Below are 13,636 nucleotides of genomic sequence, written 5' to 3' on the forward strand. Positions count from 1 at the left end.
CCCAGAGACCGCTAGAGTCTGAGGACACTGGGCTGGGGGGGATTTTGGACCTGCCCTGTTTCCCACACCCTCTTCAAAGCAGTTGCTGCCAGGATGGAGGCAGGGCTGCTATGGGGCTAAGTAGGGGACCATGCTCTTGTCTCGGTTGCTTTTGATGCAACCTAAATTTGAAAGAGAAGACAGCCATGTGGAAAACAGGATAATCATTTCAGTGAAGCATGGTTAAGTAAGAATTTGGTTACAAAGGGGAAAGTCTGGAATTTTAAAATCAGAGACATTAAGATAAAAGTGTTACAACCAGAAGGTAAAGAGTGGGATGGTGTGCTCACGTTAGGGGAAGATCTACTTCTTCCTCTCTCTTACAGTGCTGTCAGGTTTGTGATCAGAAATACCTGATGTTCAACTGACAGATGGTATGGACCTTCAAGGCCCTCCAGGTGCAATGTCAGAAAAGCACTGTTAAGTGTTGGGAGAACTGAAGGAACCGAGTCATTCAGCTGGACACCAGACTTCAACTGAAAGCCAAAACGAATTTGGCAGCCAGGCTGTCTTGGTGCTTCCTAATACCCACCAGGAACCTATCTACTTTCTTAGGAACTTAAATCTGATATTTATCCTTGATTCATCACTTGGGTCAGATGTTTCAAGGACAACTCCTCATTTTGTGTGAGCTGTTGGCTTTTTTTTTTTTTATTATTTAAACAGAACTTGGGACTGGAAATGCCTAGAAAGGAAGAGAAATAACTAGATCCAGTGCCCAAGCTGGGTGACGCTCAAACTCATCTCTACAGCAGTCTATGATGCGAATGCAATAGCAAATAATTGCACAGGAAATACCCAGCAGTAATTATCACGTGTCAAACACTCTCCAACTCCTTGCAAGGCTGCCTCCTGATGCTGTCGAGACTGGTTCTCCTGTGCCTTTTGAGTTCAGGGTGAACAGAATGAATTTGGATTATAGATTGTGGCACTATTCCTTAAACTGAAAGAATTAAATAACTGAGATTTAGGACTTAACCTCCAGACAATCCCTCCTCCAACAACCTCCTGGGACAGAACTCGCTGCAGCAAAAGGCATGTCCCCACACCGTACCACTGCTGGGCAGCCCAGCTCAGAGGGTCAAGAGCCCTCCAAGGAGCTTGAGGGAGGCAGAGGACCCCACCCAGCCCATGGCCCCGCCCTACAACAAACTGTCACTCCTGTTCCTCTTATCTGCCCCTCAGCAGCACTGTCCATGCTTCCCCCGGCACTTCTGGCCAAAGCAATCTCTTTCTTGTTGGCAGAAACCTTTGCCTAACACCTTGCCCCAACTCCTGCCCTTTGAGCACACGTGGAGCACAAATTCTGCAAACTCCCCCAGCATGTGTCCTGCTCCAACCCGCAGGGGAGCAAAGACTTTGAGGTCCTGGACACCACAAAACCTTAGGCTTACAGATGCCTCAAGCCATGTTTCTCTCCTTTTATGATCCAGGGGGGGAGACAGGTCCAAAGCTATTCCAAGGCCACACATGAGCAGAAAGAACATTGTCGGTGTGAACCTGTAAGCACACCGTTGCCACAGCTGAAACCAGCTACCCCCAGGGCTCTCCCACCTCTTGTCAAGGGCTTCCATGGTGTTAGACAACAATTTACCACCAACACTGTTCACATCAACCAGAGCACACATTGTTAAACTTTTAACTCAGGATTTCTGAGATAACTCCTGCACAAACAGTCCCAAGCCCCAGAACACTGCTCTGGACCACTGCCCCACAATGCCTTGGAGCCTTGCTGGTGGGACAGGTGTGGGCATGACACGACACCCGGGCTGCAGAGCTCCATCCCCAACCCAGAGGAGTGAGAATCAGGATTGGAGACATTGTTTGCAGCTCACAGTTTTCAAAAGCCTGGCAGAAAAAACCCTGGAAGCCCAGGAGCAGCATATGAGCCAAAGGGGAGAAGAGAACAAGCATCTCTGTAAAGGAGCACAGTCACAGCTATGATCTGCCTTAGCATCAGTGTCACAGCAGGAAAAAGGCACTGGCACACCTCCCTGTGGACAACCCCATTCCCTGAGAGCAGGGCCTCTGACAGATGTCGGGGAGAGGATGCCTGCGGCTGAGACAAGTCCGGTTGCTTCAGCGCATGGAGCCAAAGCCCAGGCAGGTACCACCACGCCAGAGATGACTTCAAGGGGTCTCCTGCAAGCCCTGGTATGACCCGTTAAGGATTGCAGGATAATTCAGGGTGGAAGGAACCTCAGGAGGTCTCTAGTCCAACCTCCTGCTCACAGCAGGGTCAGCTATGAGATCAGACCAGGTTGCTCAGGGCTTTATCCAGTCTGGTCTTGAAAACCTCCCAGGATGGAAACCATACTTCCTGCAAATTAGCACAACAATTAGCAAAACAAACTAACACATTGCCTTTCTGGAGACTGCTCTCGACAATGATCACAAGAGTTATTTATTTTCTAAATTTTTTTATTTAGTTGGGATCTTAAAAAGCTTTTAGCTTACATGTGCCCAGTGACATCTGATAAAACTCTGCCCTGCCCCAACAGGACCAGAATTAGGCCAACATGTAGCAGCTTTCAAAAATCCCACCATCCAGATTTTAACATAGAAAGCACTTGTAGAGGTGACAGCTATTTTGGACTTATCAGTGAGGCCCCGAGTTCTCCATTTTTCCTGGTATTGAGTGTAACTCTGTATGTCTTACAGAGGGTGTAGGTCAGCCCCACTCCCCAACAAGCCTGCCATTCAGTCTTTCTTTTAGGTCCACAAGGACCTAAAACTCTGCACACCCACTCCTCTCTTCTGTCTTCTGCCAAGGACCTTGGGCTCCCACTCTGGAGAAGCCAGAAAGGAGAGAAGGCATCCTAGGAAACCCTGGCCACACACACACACTGACCTCTAGTCCCTCCAGAGACCACCACAACATGCTGGCTGGAAGGAGGAATTTTTCAAGACAACTTTCATCCAGAAGCACTTGCTCTCTTTCTTGGCCTGCTTTACTCCAGTAAAGCAGTTCTTGCAATCACATTCTCCATGTATGAGTACATACATGCATATGGCCATCTGTCTGCAGTCAGACCCCACCAGCCTATTTCAGCCAGTTTTGACAGCAAAATTAGATGTCTCTGTAACAGTGGTCTCTATCAGAGTAAAACCTTCAAGTTTGGGAAACCAAGCATCTGCACAGAAAACAGGGTCTCTGCATTACCACTCACCTCATACGCGAGGGCATCAGCACGGAGCGCAGGCTGAACTTCCCAAGCACCAGAGAGTGGCTGGGGACAGCTGATCTGTGCACACATATTCACACATGCAGAGGAAACTGGCCACAAAACACACATTTTACAGTAACCAGGCTTCACTGTTCCTGCTGCTCACAAAGTTTTGAGCTCATCAAACAAGAAACGTCGGGTGTTGGCACACCAGCACTCTGCACCAGCGACACAGGGGCTTGGAAAGCAAGCATTTCTACAGTTGCTATACACACGAGCCTCCAGCTCTGCCACAGTCTCACACCCATCCTCTCGCAAAACCACAACAAAGCCAGGGAATGATCTGCTCTTTAGAAAGAGTAGGGATACACTGCATGCAACAGGTGATAGAGGAGCAGAGAGAAAAGCAGCTCCCAGCACAGAGATGCTGTACAGCCCTGTCAGCACTTTATAAAGCACAGTCTGGTCAAAATATGTGTTTCTTTTCATCACAAAATTGGCTTAAAATAACTATTTCAAACAATATTAACATGTTCATTGGCTTTGTGGCTTCTCAGATTTTTAAATATTCCTGAAATCTGCACTGGTGTATGCTGGGGGCCACCCAGCTGGAAAGCAGCTTGACAGAAAAGGTGCACAGCAGGTTGACCATGAGCCAGCAATATGCCCTTGCAGAAAAGGCAGTGAACAAACGGTGTCCTGGGCTGCATTAGGAGTTTCACAGCACGTGGAGGGAGGTGATCCTTCCCCTCTGCTCAGCACTGGTGAGCCCACCCCTGGAGTGCTGGGTCCAGTGCTGGGCTCCCCAGTACAAGAGAGACAGGGACAGGCTGGAGAGAGTTCAGCGAAGGGCCATGAAGGGGATGAAGGGACTGGAGCATTTCTGCTAAGAGGAGAGGCTGAGAGAGCTGGGACTGTTCAGCCTGGAGCAGAGCGGGCTCAGGGCGATCCCATCAGTGTGTATAAATACCTGGAGGGAGGGTGCAGAGAGGACGGAGCCAGGCTCTTCTCAGTGGTGCCCAGGGACAGGACCAGAGGCTGTGGGCACAAACTGGAACACAGGAGGGTCCTTCTGAACATCAGGAAACACTTTTTCACTGTGAGGGTGGCCAAGCGCTGGCACAGGCTGCCCAGGGAGGTGGTGGAGTCTCCATCCACGGAGATGGTGCCTGGACATGATCCAGCTGGCTCTGGGTGGCCCTGATGGAGCAGGGGGTTGGACAAGGTGACCTCCAGAGGTGCCTCCAACCACAACCAGCCTGTGATTCTGTGAATTATTTTTTCAGGAATTTCCACAGAGAACTTCCCCATCCTTAACAACAGCTGAAGTATGGATTATTAATTACCTCCAGTGGCAAAATTGAGCCTTTAAGAAAAAGCACCAGCTGGGAGCATGCTAAAACTGCAAGCGGTACACCAGAGCACTGCAGAGACATGGTGGGCTGGGAGCTGCTCCCTTGGATCTTCCACTGTCTTCTGGCTTTGCCCAGGGCAGGTGTTTAAAAGATTAATGGCACTGCAGAAAGTATTTGCTCCATATACACACAGGAGCACACTCAGTAACACCCTTTGCACATGCAGGTTGCCCAGTGGAGAAAGGCAAACATACGCACCTCTTCCCTTCCAAATCTGACTGTTGCTTTAAACCCAGAAGGCAATGCCTCCTCTGGAATAAACCAGGAGCCACAAAGTCCTCCTAGGTTCTGCTGCAGCATGGGATGAGGTTCGGAATGGACCATGGTCTTTATCAACATCTCAAAACAGGATGAAATGTCCTTCCATGCAGTAAGATGATGCTCATGTTGCACATTTCAAAACACGGAATAGATTCTGCGAAGATAGAGATGGGAGGGAGAAGGGCAAGAGAGCAGCAAGCTGCCTTCAGCTTTAGGTTTAGACAGAGCTAACAAAGCAAAGACACTTGGGCTGGGTGTCACCTGCTGTCCCCAGGAGTGTCACTGCCACCGGGACTAGCTCTTGGGCCTGTGGATCTGCTCAGACCCACAAATGGGGAGAATGAGCAGTTACCAGTGATCTCATGTGCCACCACAAAGGGCTCAAGGTGACACCATCCAAGCTCAATGTGGAGGCCAGAAGGCAGCCTGAAGCCTGGGCAGCTCCGACTGGGCACAGACCCCCAGCCACTGCTGAGAGAGGCACAAAGGGGACACCCGCATCCCACCTTCCACTCTGCTGCCGTAAGCCACTGCCTACTGATAGCACCAGGCCTGCTGCTGCATCCAGCCTTGCACAGAGTTAGGGCATAACACAGGATTGTTTTCCACAAGTGCAAGTTACACTCATAAGCAGGCGGAAACATCCAAAGAGGATTGATACATGATCCCGAAACATTTCAAAGTGTCCAGTCTTTTATCTTCTTTTATAACTAGTAAAGAAATAAATCCAGAACCTGTCCTAGACCATGTGGAGCATCCTCTCTGTAGCCTGGGCTGTTTGTCCTGTGTCCTGCTAGGCTGGACTAATGCCCTCCATGCTGCAGGACCCTTTCAAGGACTGTAGCGGTGTCATCTTCAGGCTCCAGGACAGCATGTGCTCATGAAGTGTTTGAGAAACACCAGAAGGAACAAGGTCAAGCATCCACCCTGGAAGGGGCTTCCAACCTCTGTGTGTCCCAGAGAGGATCCCTTGGGAAAGCCAGGGAAGAACAGTCCCATTCCCTGTCTCTGCTTGGCACCACTGGGTCATGCCCAGGTAGCGCCTGGCACCACACACACCCAGCTGGGACCAGTCAGCCCAGTGGGACCTGCAGCTGCACCAGTACAGAACCTGCCCAAAGGAGATAAGCACCTGCACGTCCTTTTTTTTTTTCTTTTTTTTTTTCTTCTTTTTGCTTAAGATATCCCCCACTGTTGGGCATAGTGGCTTGCCTTGAGAAAAAATACTTCGCTGCACATGAATGTTACAGTCCTAAAACGGCCCACAGCGAGCCCGCCGTCCCCCCGCGGGGCGGGCAACCCCCGGCCCGGCCCGGCCCGGCCCGCTCCGCTCCATTCCATTCCATTCCATTCCACTCCACTCTCGGCCGCCTCCACCGCCCGGCCGCAGCTCCCCCCGCGCCGCGGCCCGGCCGGTACCGTGCCCCCGCCGCCCGCCTCGGCCAGGACGCGGCGCCGCCGGGCCGGGGCGGCTTCCGATGACAGGCGGCAATGGCGGAGCGTCCCTCCCCCGCCGGGCCCGGGGCCGCCCCGGCTGCAGGGGGCGGCGCGGAGCAGGCCCGGGCCCGGGCCCGGCCCCCCCATCCCATCCCATCCCATCCCCGGGCCCGGGCCTCCCCCGTGGGGGAAAATCAAAGGCGGGGAGGCGGCCCCCGGGCTGGGGCAGTGCCCGGCCGTGCTCCTTACCTCCACGGCGGGGCCCAGCGGCCGGGGCCCGGCCAGGGCGCTTGACTCCGAGCCGCAGCGGGGCTGCCCGGCCCGGCGTGCGCTGCACAGAGCCGCCTTGCGGCTGGGCCGCCGCCCGCCACCGCGGCACCCGCACAGCCCGGCCCGGCCCGGCCCGGAGGTGGCGGGGCTGCGAGCAGAGGCCGCACCGGGCGGGGGGGGGGGCTTGGGCGGCGGAGCCCGCGGCGGGAGGGGCGCTGGGCCGGGCCGCGCGCGTGAGTGCGAGTGTGCGTGTGTGCGCGGGGGGGAGGGGGCGGTAATTGGGCAGGTTGAAAATGCATGCACTTAATGAGCGCCGTCGCCATGGCAACTCGTGTATTCCTTCACGCCGCAGTGGCAGTGTTAATCCCGCCGCAGGATTTCGGGGAGCTGCCTGGCGGGGAAGGGGGGGTGTGTCGGTCGCCAGGGCAACGCCCGGGCCGCGGAGCCCCCCAGCCCGGGCCGGCCGCCCCCCCCCCGCGCCTCCGGCCCTTCCCATGGCAGACGCTGGCGGGCACGGAGCCCCTTGTCCCTAGGACGCTGAGGAGCCTGAGGCTGGCACAGGTCACCCCAAGGCAAATGCTGAGCTCTGGGCGTCCCAGCGCCCCCCATCCTTGCCGGGCACGGTGGCCATGGGGTGGCTGACACACAATTTTCCAGTGTTTTTCTCTCCTGGGTTAGATGGGATTGGGGGCTTGAAAGCCAGAAGCTGCTTTTTCTCTAAGTCACTAGTATTAACCTCACCCATCTCGGAGAGCAATGGGACTACGTCACTGAAGGTAGCCTGTCCTCCGCCCCAGAGACCAAACCAGTTCCCCAGGCCTCGTCTGAGGCAGACAGGCATGGCTGCCCCAGCGAAGCGGGGGAAGTCTCTCCTCAGCACCCGTACCACAGGCTCAAAGAATAACTGGGGAATGCTGACGCAAAATCCCCAAGATCGCTGGGATGCAAAAGGGTCGCTCAAACTAGTACTCTGGAGGAAATGTAGGACTTGCTCTTGCACAGTGCTGAGGAGTGCTTCCTAAGTGCTCTGGTCAAAAAACGGCAGCTTACCTGCCCACCCCTTAGTATTTTATGGCCACACAAGAAGCGTGCCTTTTAGACACTTACACAATGTCTGTCCTACTTATCCGCAGAAGGTGGGAGTGGAAGGAACCACGACTGGAAGCACAAGGACCAAAAATGCACAAAAGGCTGCTGAGATTGGCACTCAATGCGTGTTGGACCGGCTGGGGAGAGGCAACTGCTGGCTCACCCTGCAGGCCAGCTCCTGCCATACCAAACCCAGGGCAAGGGCTGTTCTTGATAGCTTCAGGCAGTGCTGGAACAAGCTCTTGGTTTCTAGCATGAGTATCTGCCAGTTTTTTATCACCTTGAGTTCTGTACTCCAAAATTTTTAATACATTAAAAAAGATGAAGTCAAAGACTCTGATGAAGCAATTAGATCCTGAAAATCAAAAAGTAACAGGTATTTGCTTTGCTGCTACTGCCCTCTTTCACCTTTTCAAACAAACCTTCAGTGGCACAGTATAGAAAAAGGTCTTCCCATATAAATCCTTTTATGCTGCAGTGGGAGGTTCAAATAGATTTGAATCAGGAGCAGAGCGAAACTCTGTCACTTGAAGAGCAACCCAGCATTTACCTTCTCCCATCAGTTCCCTGTTCCTGGCTATGCTTGCCATAAAAAAATCATGAACTCAGAATGATGAATTCCTGGGAAACAGCTACTTTAGGCAAAACAGAGGAGGCATCCGTGGCTTCCCAGTGAGCCCTCTGGCTGATATAATACCAGACCATTTCTCCCTCCTATGCCTCGACTTCCATTTCCATGACTTCTGGTGTAAAGCATCTTATATGTACAAACTGGGTGACGAGAGGCTGGAGAGCAGCCCCACGGAAAGAGATCGGGGGGTTTGGGTTCATGGCAAGTTGAATGGGAGTCAGCGGTGTGCCCTGGCAGCCAAAAGGGCCAGCTGTGTCCTAGGGTGCATCAGGCACAGCATCGCTAGCCGGTCGAGGGGGGTGATTGTCCCACTCTACACCGCACTGGTGCAGCCCCACCTTGAGTACTGGGTGCAGTTTTGGGCACCTCAATACACAAAGGACATCAAACTGCTAGAGTGTGTCCGAAGGAGGGCGACCAAGATGGTGAAAGGTCTCAAGGGCAAGACTTACGAGGAGCGGCTGAGGTCACTTGGCTTGTTCAGCTTGGAGAAGAGAAGGCTGAGGGGTGCCCTCATCGCAGTCTATGACTTCCTCGAGGGGGCAGCGGAGGAGGGATGCTGATCTCCTCTCTCTGGTGACCAGCGATAGGACATGAGGAAATGGAATGAAGCTGCGTCAGGGGAAGTTCAGATTGGACATTAGGAAAAGGTTCTTCACTGAGAGGGTGGTCGGTCCCTGGAACAGGCTCCCCAGGGAAGTGGTCACAGCACCAAGCCTGTCAGAGTTCAGGGAGCGTCTGGACAACGCTCTCAGTCATATGGTTTAGTTTTAGGTAGTCCTGCGAGGAGCAGGGAGTTGGACTTGATGATCCTTATGGGTCCCCTCCAACTCGAGATATTCTGTGTTCTATGAACTTTTATTTAAACTTAGCTCTTAGTAATGCTTTTATTATTTAATTTATTCTGACATGGCTTATCAGACTCCACTATGCCATTAATACCACTAGACCTAACTAGTGCAGATTGCAGCAGGGCTGTGCTTAACAAGAGATGCCCTAGGACACATTAGGCCAGGATTTATGCCCACACATTCTGGTACTCACAGGATGGCAGCATCTGCAGGTGGATGTGTCTGCCACTCCCGTCCTCACCCACAGTCATGTCCCATGCTCATTTGACCCAAAAGCCTGATAGAGACCTTGCAAAACATGAAGCAACAGGAGTAAGTTTGAAGTACAAACTGGCATCCGTAGCTTTTATTCCCACTGGGCCAGTCACTGCAATTCTGTGCCTCAGTTTCATGCTCTCCAAGGGGGCTTTCATGTCTGGACAACTACAAAACAATTCTGCTCTGTGTTGTCAAACATACGTAGGTGACACCTAAATTATGGCAAATGGTTTATTACACTTTCGGCTCAAAGAGCAACAATTTTTAATTGTCAGGAAATAGACCCAGACAAGGTAAGTGGAGAGGCTCTTTCAAAATGTTTTCTCGCATCTCCCCAGGTGCTGTCAGCACTTACTCCATGCTGAGTGGCGTGCTTGTACCACAGAGTGGAGCAGAACAGGAGATGCCACCCTAGGGCAGCTGTTGCACCCTGCCATTGCCCCCCAGGTTAATTGTACAGCATCACTGTTGCACCACTGTGATCACAAGAGACTTTGCTGTGTTATTTTCCTCTTATACTGGTGCTGAGCAAGGATGCTGACAGCTGACACCAAGCAGAACAAGGAACACAAATGCTGTGCAAGGGAACGCTTTTTGCACTTCACCCATTTCTAGGAGAAACATTGCTCTTTGACTAGTTGATAAACTGAGTGCAACTGTACATTGTGATTACACCAAGCAGATGAGATGTGATCTATTTAACACCTACTGACTTAATGGCAGTAACTTTTCTTATTCACATTTACAGGATAATCCTGTTCCAGGAGCTGCACACACCAGTAATAAATTTGCCCAAGTAATTCCCCCCACAACTCCATAAACATGACAGCACACACCAGTAATAAATTTGCCCAAGTAATTCCCCCCACAACTCCATAAACATGACAGCACAGGCTGCGTCTTCCAGTTGCCTCCAACCCTGGCATCACCCACAGAGCTTTCCCTCCACTATCTTCTGTATTTTGGACTGAAATCACTGTACTCAGTTCTTGCCCAAAGGCAAAACATTGGAGCAAAACGTCAGCTTTTGCTTTTAAAATGAGTAAAAATACTAATTTTTAAAAATTAGTATTTGAGATATTCTACATTAAAGTAGACCACCCTGCAGAAGTCACTTTCTGTGAACAAGAGGAAGAGGATGTAGCCCCTGAGTCAGAGAATCACCCAGAATCATGTCCAAAACTTCAGTATTAGTATGAACTGTTGTGAAGTACATCCTGAAGCAGGCATTAACTGTAGACATCTTCCTGTTGCCACTATTTTTTCAGTGGTATGGATCATACCAGCTGCTGTGATCCATTCCTTCTTATATAGGAGTGCACCTATGTTCATCCAACCAACTTGGACATGTTATTGACAGATGTAGCTAAAAGGGTAGAAGTTTATGAGCCACTTCAGAGCAGTTTCTTTATTTCAATTTTTTATTGGATTATGAAACAACTGAAACTTCCCCTCTGACATCTACATACACATTTAGCAAAAATAATAATGCATGAAGAAGCTTTGAGAATTAAGAGCCCACATTCTGCTATTTGATTCTTTCCACCTAACCACAAAACAAAACATGGGGCAAAAGGGCTGATCACAATGTTAACAGATACCGTTATGATCCCAAGAACAGTTAATAGCTGCCACTACGCAAAGCAATATTTGTATTAGTTTTGCTTCTCACCTTTTAAAGTAATGCATTCCTAGTCACATTAAATAGACATTACAAAGCGCACAAGAAACACAGCAACGATCTGCTAATTCTGTCACAGGAACTTTACCTTCTGATCAACAACATTTGAACTATGCATCTTTCAAATGATCACAGAATTTTGCATCATCTCTCAAGGATATACCAAACATCAGCTCAGCTCAGTTTCTGGGATTTCCAGGTTCCTGAGCCAAATTCCTACTTTCCCAGCACTTTCACTCATGTAGTTGCTCTGTGGATGCCATGTGGATGTTACAACACCAACCTGAACTAGATTTAAGTAGAAATTGGAAACAGTTCAGTTATTTCACGTGTGAATAATAAAACCAGCAATAATGTTTTAAATGCCCCTCCCCATTGCTCATGCAAAGATAGTTACAGTCTTGTTTGGGACAGAGTAAGCTCCCAATCATAAATGGACTCTAAATCCACAATATTTAGAGGTAGAAACATTATAGTAGGAAAAAGAAGTGTCACCTACTCAAGCCACTCACAGTTTCACTCTAAGCATAGTAATATTGCTAGGTGAGATACTTATTTTGGTGTACATCAATCACAAAAGTTGTGCTCTTCGTTACAGCAAGCCAACATACTGTCCCCGTTTTCTTTTAGTGATGTAACGTAAATAGCCATTTCAAAGGGTATGGTTTATGACAGCACGTTTTAAATCCTCTTGTTCTTAGTCCATCTCCTGCTCTTTTTTAAGCAATGATTTCTGAACACTTGGCATGAAAGAGGCCTGTATGTCTGCCTATTAAAGTATGCTGCATTCTTTTTCATGGTGGCACAGGGACTTGCTGAAGCAGAACCACCTGCATGGACTTGAATAGTAGTGTTACCGGCTTCTGAAGTCACGTGTTGTGGATGTAAAGGTGAAGGTAAGCCTTTCTGGGCCTCAGCATCAAAAAGGAAATAAGCATCTCTATTCACCTGTCCCCTTCACTGCCTTTGGGGACAAATTACCTTCCTTGCCAGCTAGATCCTCACCACAGTCCCCAAACCCTAAAGCACTACCTCATTCCATGCTTCAGGACTGGAGTCAGTCACCTACCTAGATCAGGAATAATCACATTTTACAGCCTGCTTCTTCCCCAGACCAGGTGCATTAGGGATTTGTTCTCTTCTCCATCAAAGCACTGAGCTAGAAGCCAAAGCACGGAAGAAAACACCTTTTAGAGCTGGGAAAAAGAATTATCTTTTATGACCTCCTGACATGGGCAGTCAAGGAGATTAAGTTCAAAGCACACAAATGATGGGTCACCCAGGAACTCTGAGCAAGAATGAATTTTGTTTAATACCAGATTTCCCCATTTGTGCGTGATAGCCAGTGTCCAAGGAAGATTTCGATTCACATCCAAGGCTATGGGTGGCTTCACTCTGACTCACCACCTACATGAAGTAGAAACACTTTCCTACTATCTGCCAGGGTTTAAGTGAGACACACTAAAGGGGAAGTGTCTTCACCATCTAACTTTAAAGCAGGTATTTTACATCACATGGATCGCTGATTTAAGGACAGAACTTGCATTTATGTCAAACACCAAAATACAGGGAAGGATGCTTTTTTTAAATACCGGAAAAGGCTAGGAACAGACTCCAAATACAGCCCCAGATTCTAAGTTTCACTTTTTTTTGAACAGTAGAGTGTTACACAGCAATCATGGAAGCCTTCTACAGTCTCTTACTCTTCTATGAAGTTTAAGACATTTATCCAAACCATGCTTTTGTAACACCTACGAGAGATCTCAGAAATAATCACACTTGTGATCACAAATACACCAGTCAGTCTTCTGCTCCTACAAAAAATGGTGCCAACAGAGCCAGAGGGATTAATGTTTGGGTTTTGTTGGTGGGTTCTCTGAAGAGTTACCACAAGCCTTGCGCTTAACTGCACTGGTTCAGTGTCTGGCACTAATGAAATCCTACTAGCTTTCAGAGGAAACAAATCCAGAAGGATGCAAGTCATGCCAAGGAATTCCTGCTTCATTTGCACAGTAAAGGGCCATTTTTGTTTTGCATAGCAGCCAAGAAAGACATCGCATGTGGCTTCAGTACCAGAAAAAGAAATCTTCGATATTTAAAGGACTTAGAGGCAGGTTGGTTAAATCCAATCCAGGCCCTCCCTGTAAGTAATTAATCAATAAAGATGACTTCAAACATAACCATTGTCATAACAACCTCATTTCAGAAAGCTAGGAATATAGTTGGTGAAAGCCATCATTATGCAGTTAACCAAGATTGGGGTGCTAATGGCTACTGTAAAGCCAAGACATTCTCATGCTGGCACTAGAAATCAGTTTTAGAAACAAGCCGTTACTTACACCCACAAGCACGTGCAAAAAAGTTATTAACATCTTGCTTTATTACCGCAAAGACAAACACAGGTACTGAAAATACACATATATACCTTTTAATCTACCGAGCTCAATTCTTGTTTCGAGGAGTGCAACATGGATTTTACTGAAGAGCCCTGAAGGCTAATCAGAGGAGCAGTTCTCCATGAAGTCTGAACTACTTCA

At 49.4% G+C, this 13,636-nt stretch overlaps 1 protein-coding gene across 5 annotated transcripts in view; it reads right to left on the reverse strand.

Moving 5' to 3' along the window:
* The window catches only part of L3MBTL1 (L3MBTL histone methyl-lysine binding protein 1), a 30,992-nt gene extending 24,231 nt beyond the window's left edge, over positions 1–6,761 (reverse strand). For 2 of the 5 annotated variants that reach the window (XM_030009149.2, XM_030009147.2), the window contains exon 1: positions 4,820–5,571. In XM_030009149.2, coding sequence (XP_029865009.1) covers positions 4,820–4,960 — 141 coding nt within the window. In that variant the 5' untranslated portion in view covers positions 4,961–5,571. Of the gene's footprint in view, positions 1–4,176; positions 4,407–4,819; positions 5,572–6,568 lie in introns of those variants that run through there. The other 3 variants (XM_030009148.2, XM_030009151.2, XM_030009150.2) reach the window with 3 other exon arrangements.
* Positions 6,762–13,636: the final 6,875 nt, after the last annotated feature.

The sequence above is a fragment of the Aquila chrysaetos genome, chromosome 3 (assembly GCF_900496995.4).
Source record: "Aquila chrysaetos chrysaetos chromosome 3, bAquChr1.4, whole genome shotgun sequence".
In the NCBI taxonomy this organism is placed as follows: Eukaryota; Metazoa; Chordata; class Aves; order Accipitriformes; family Accipitridae; genus Aquila; species Aquila chrysaetos.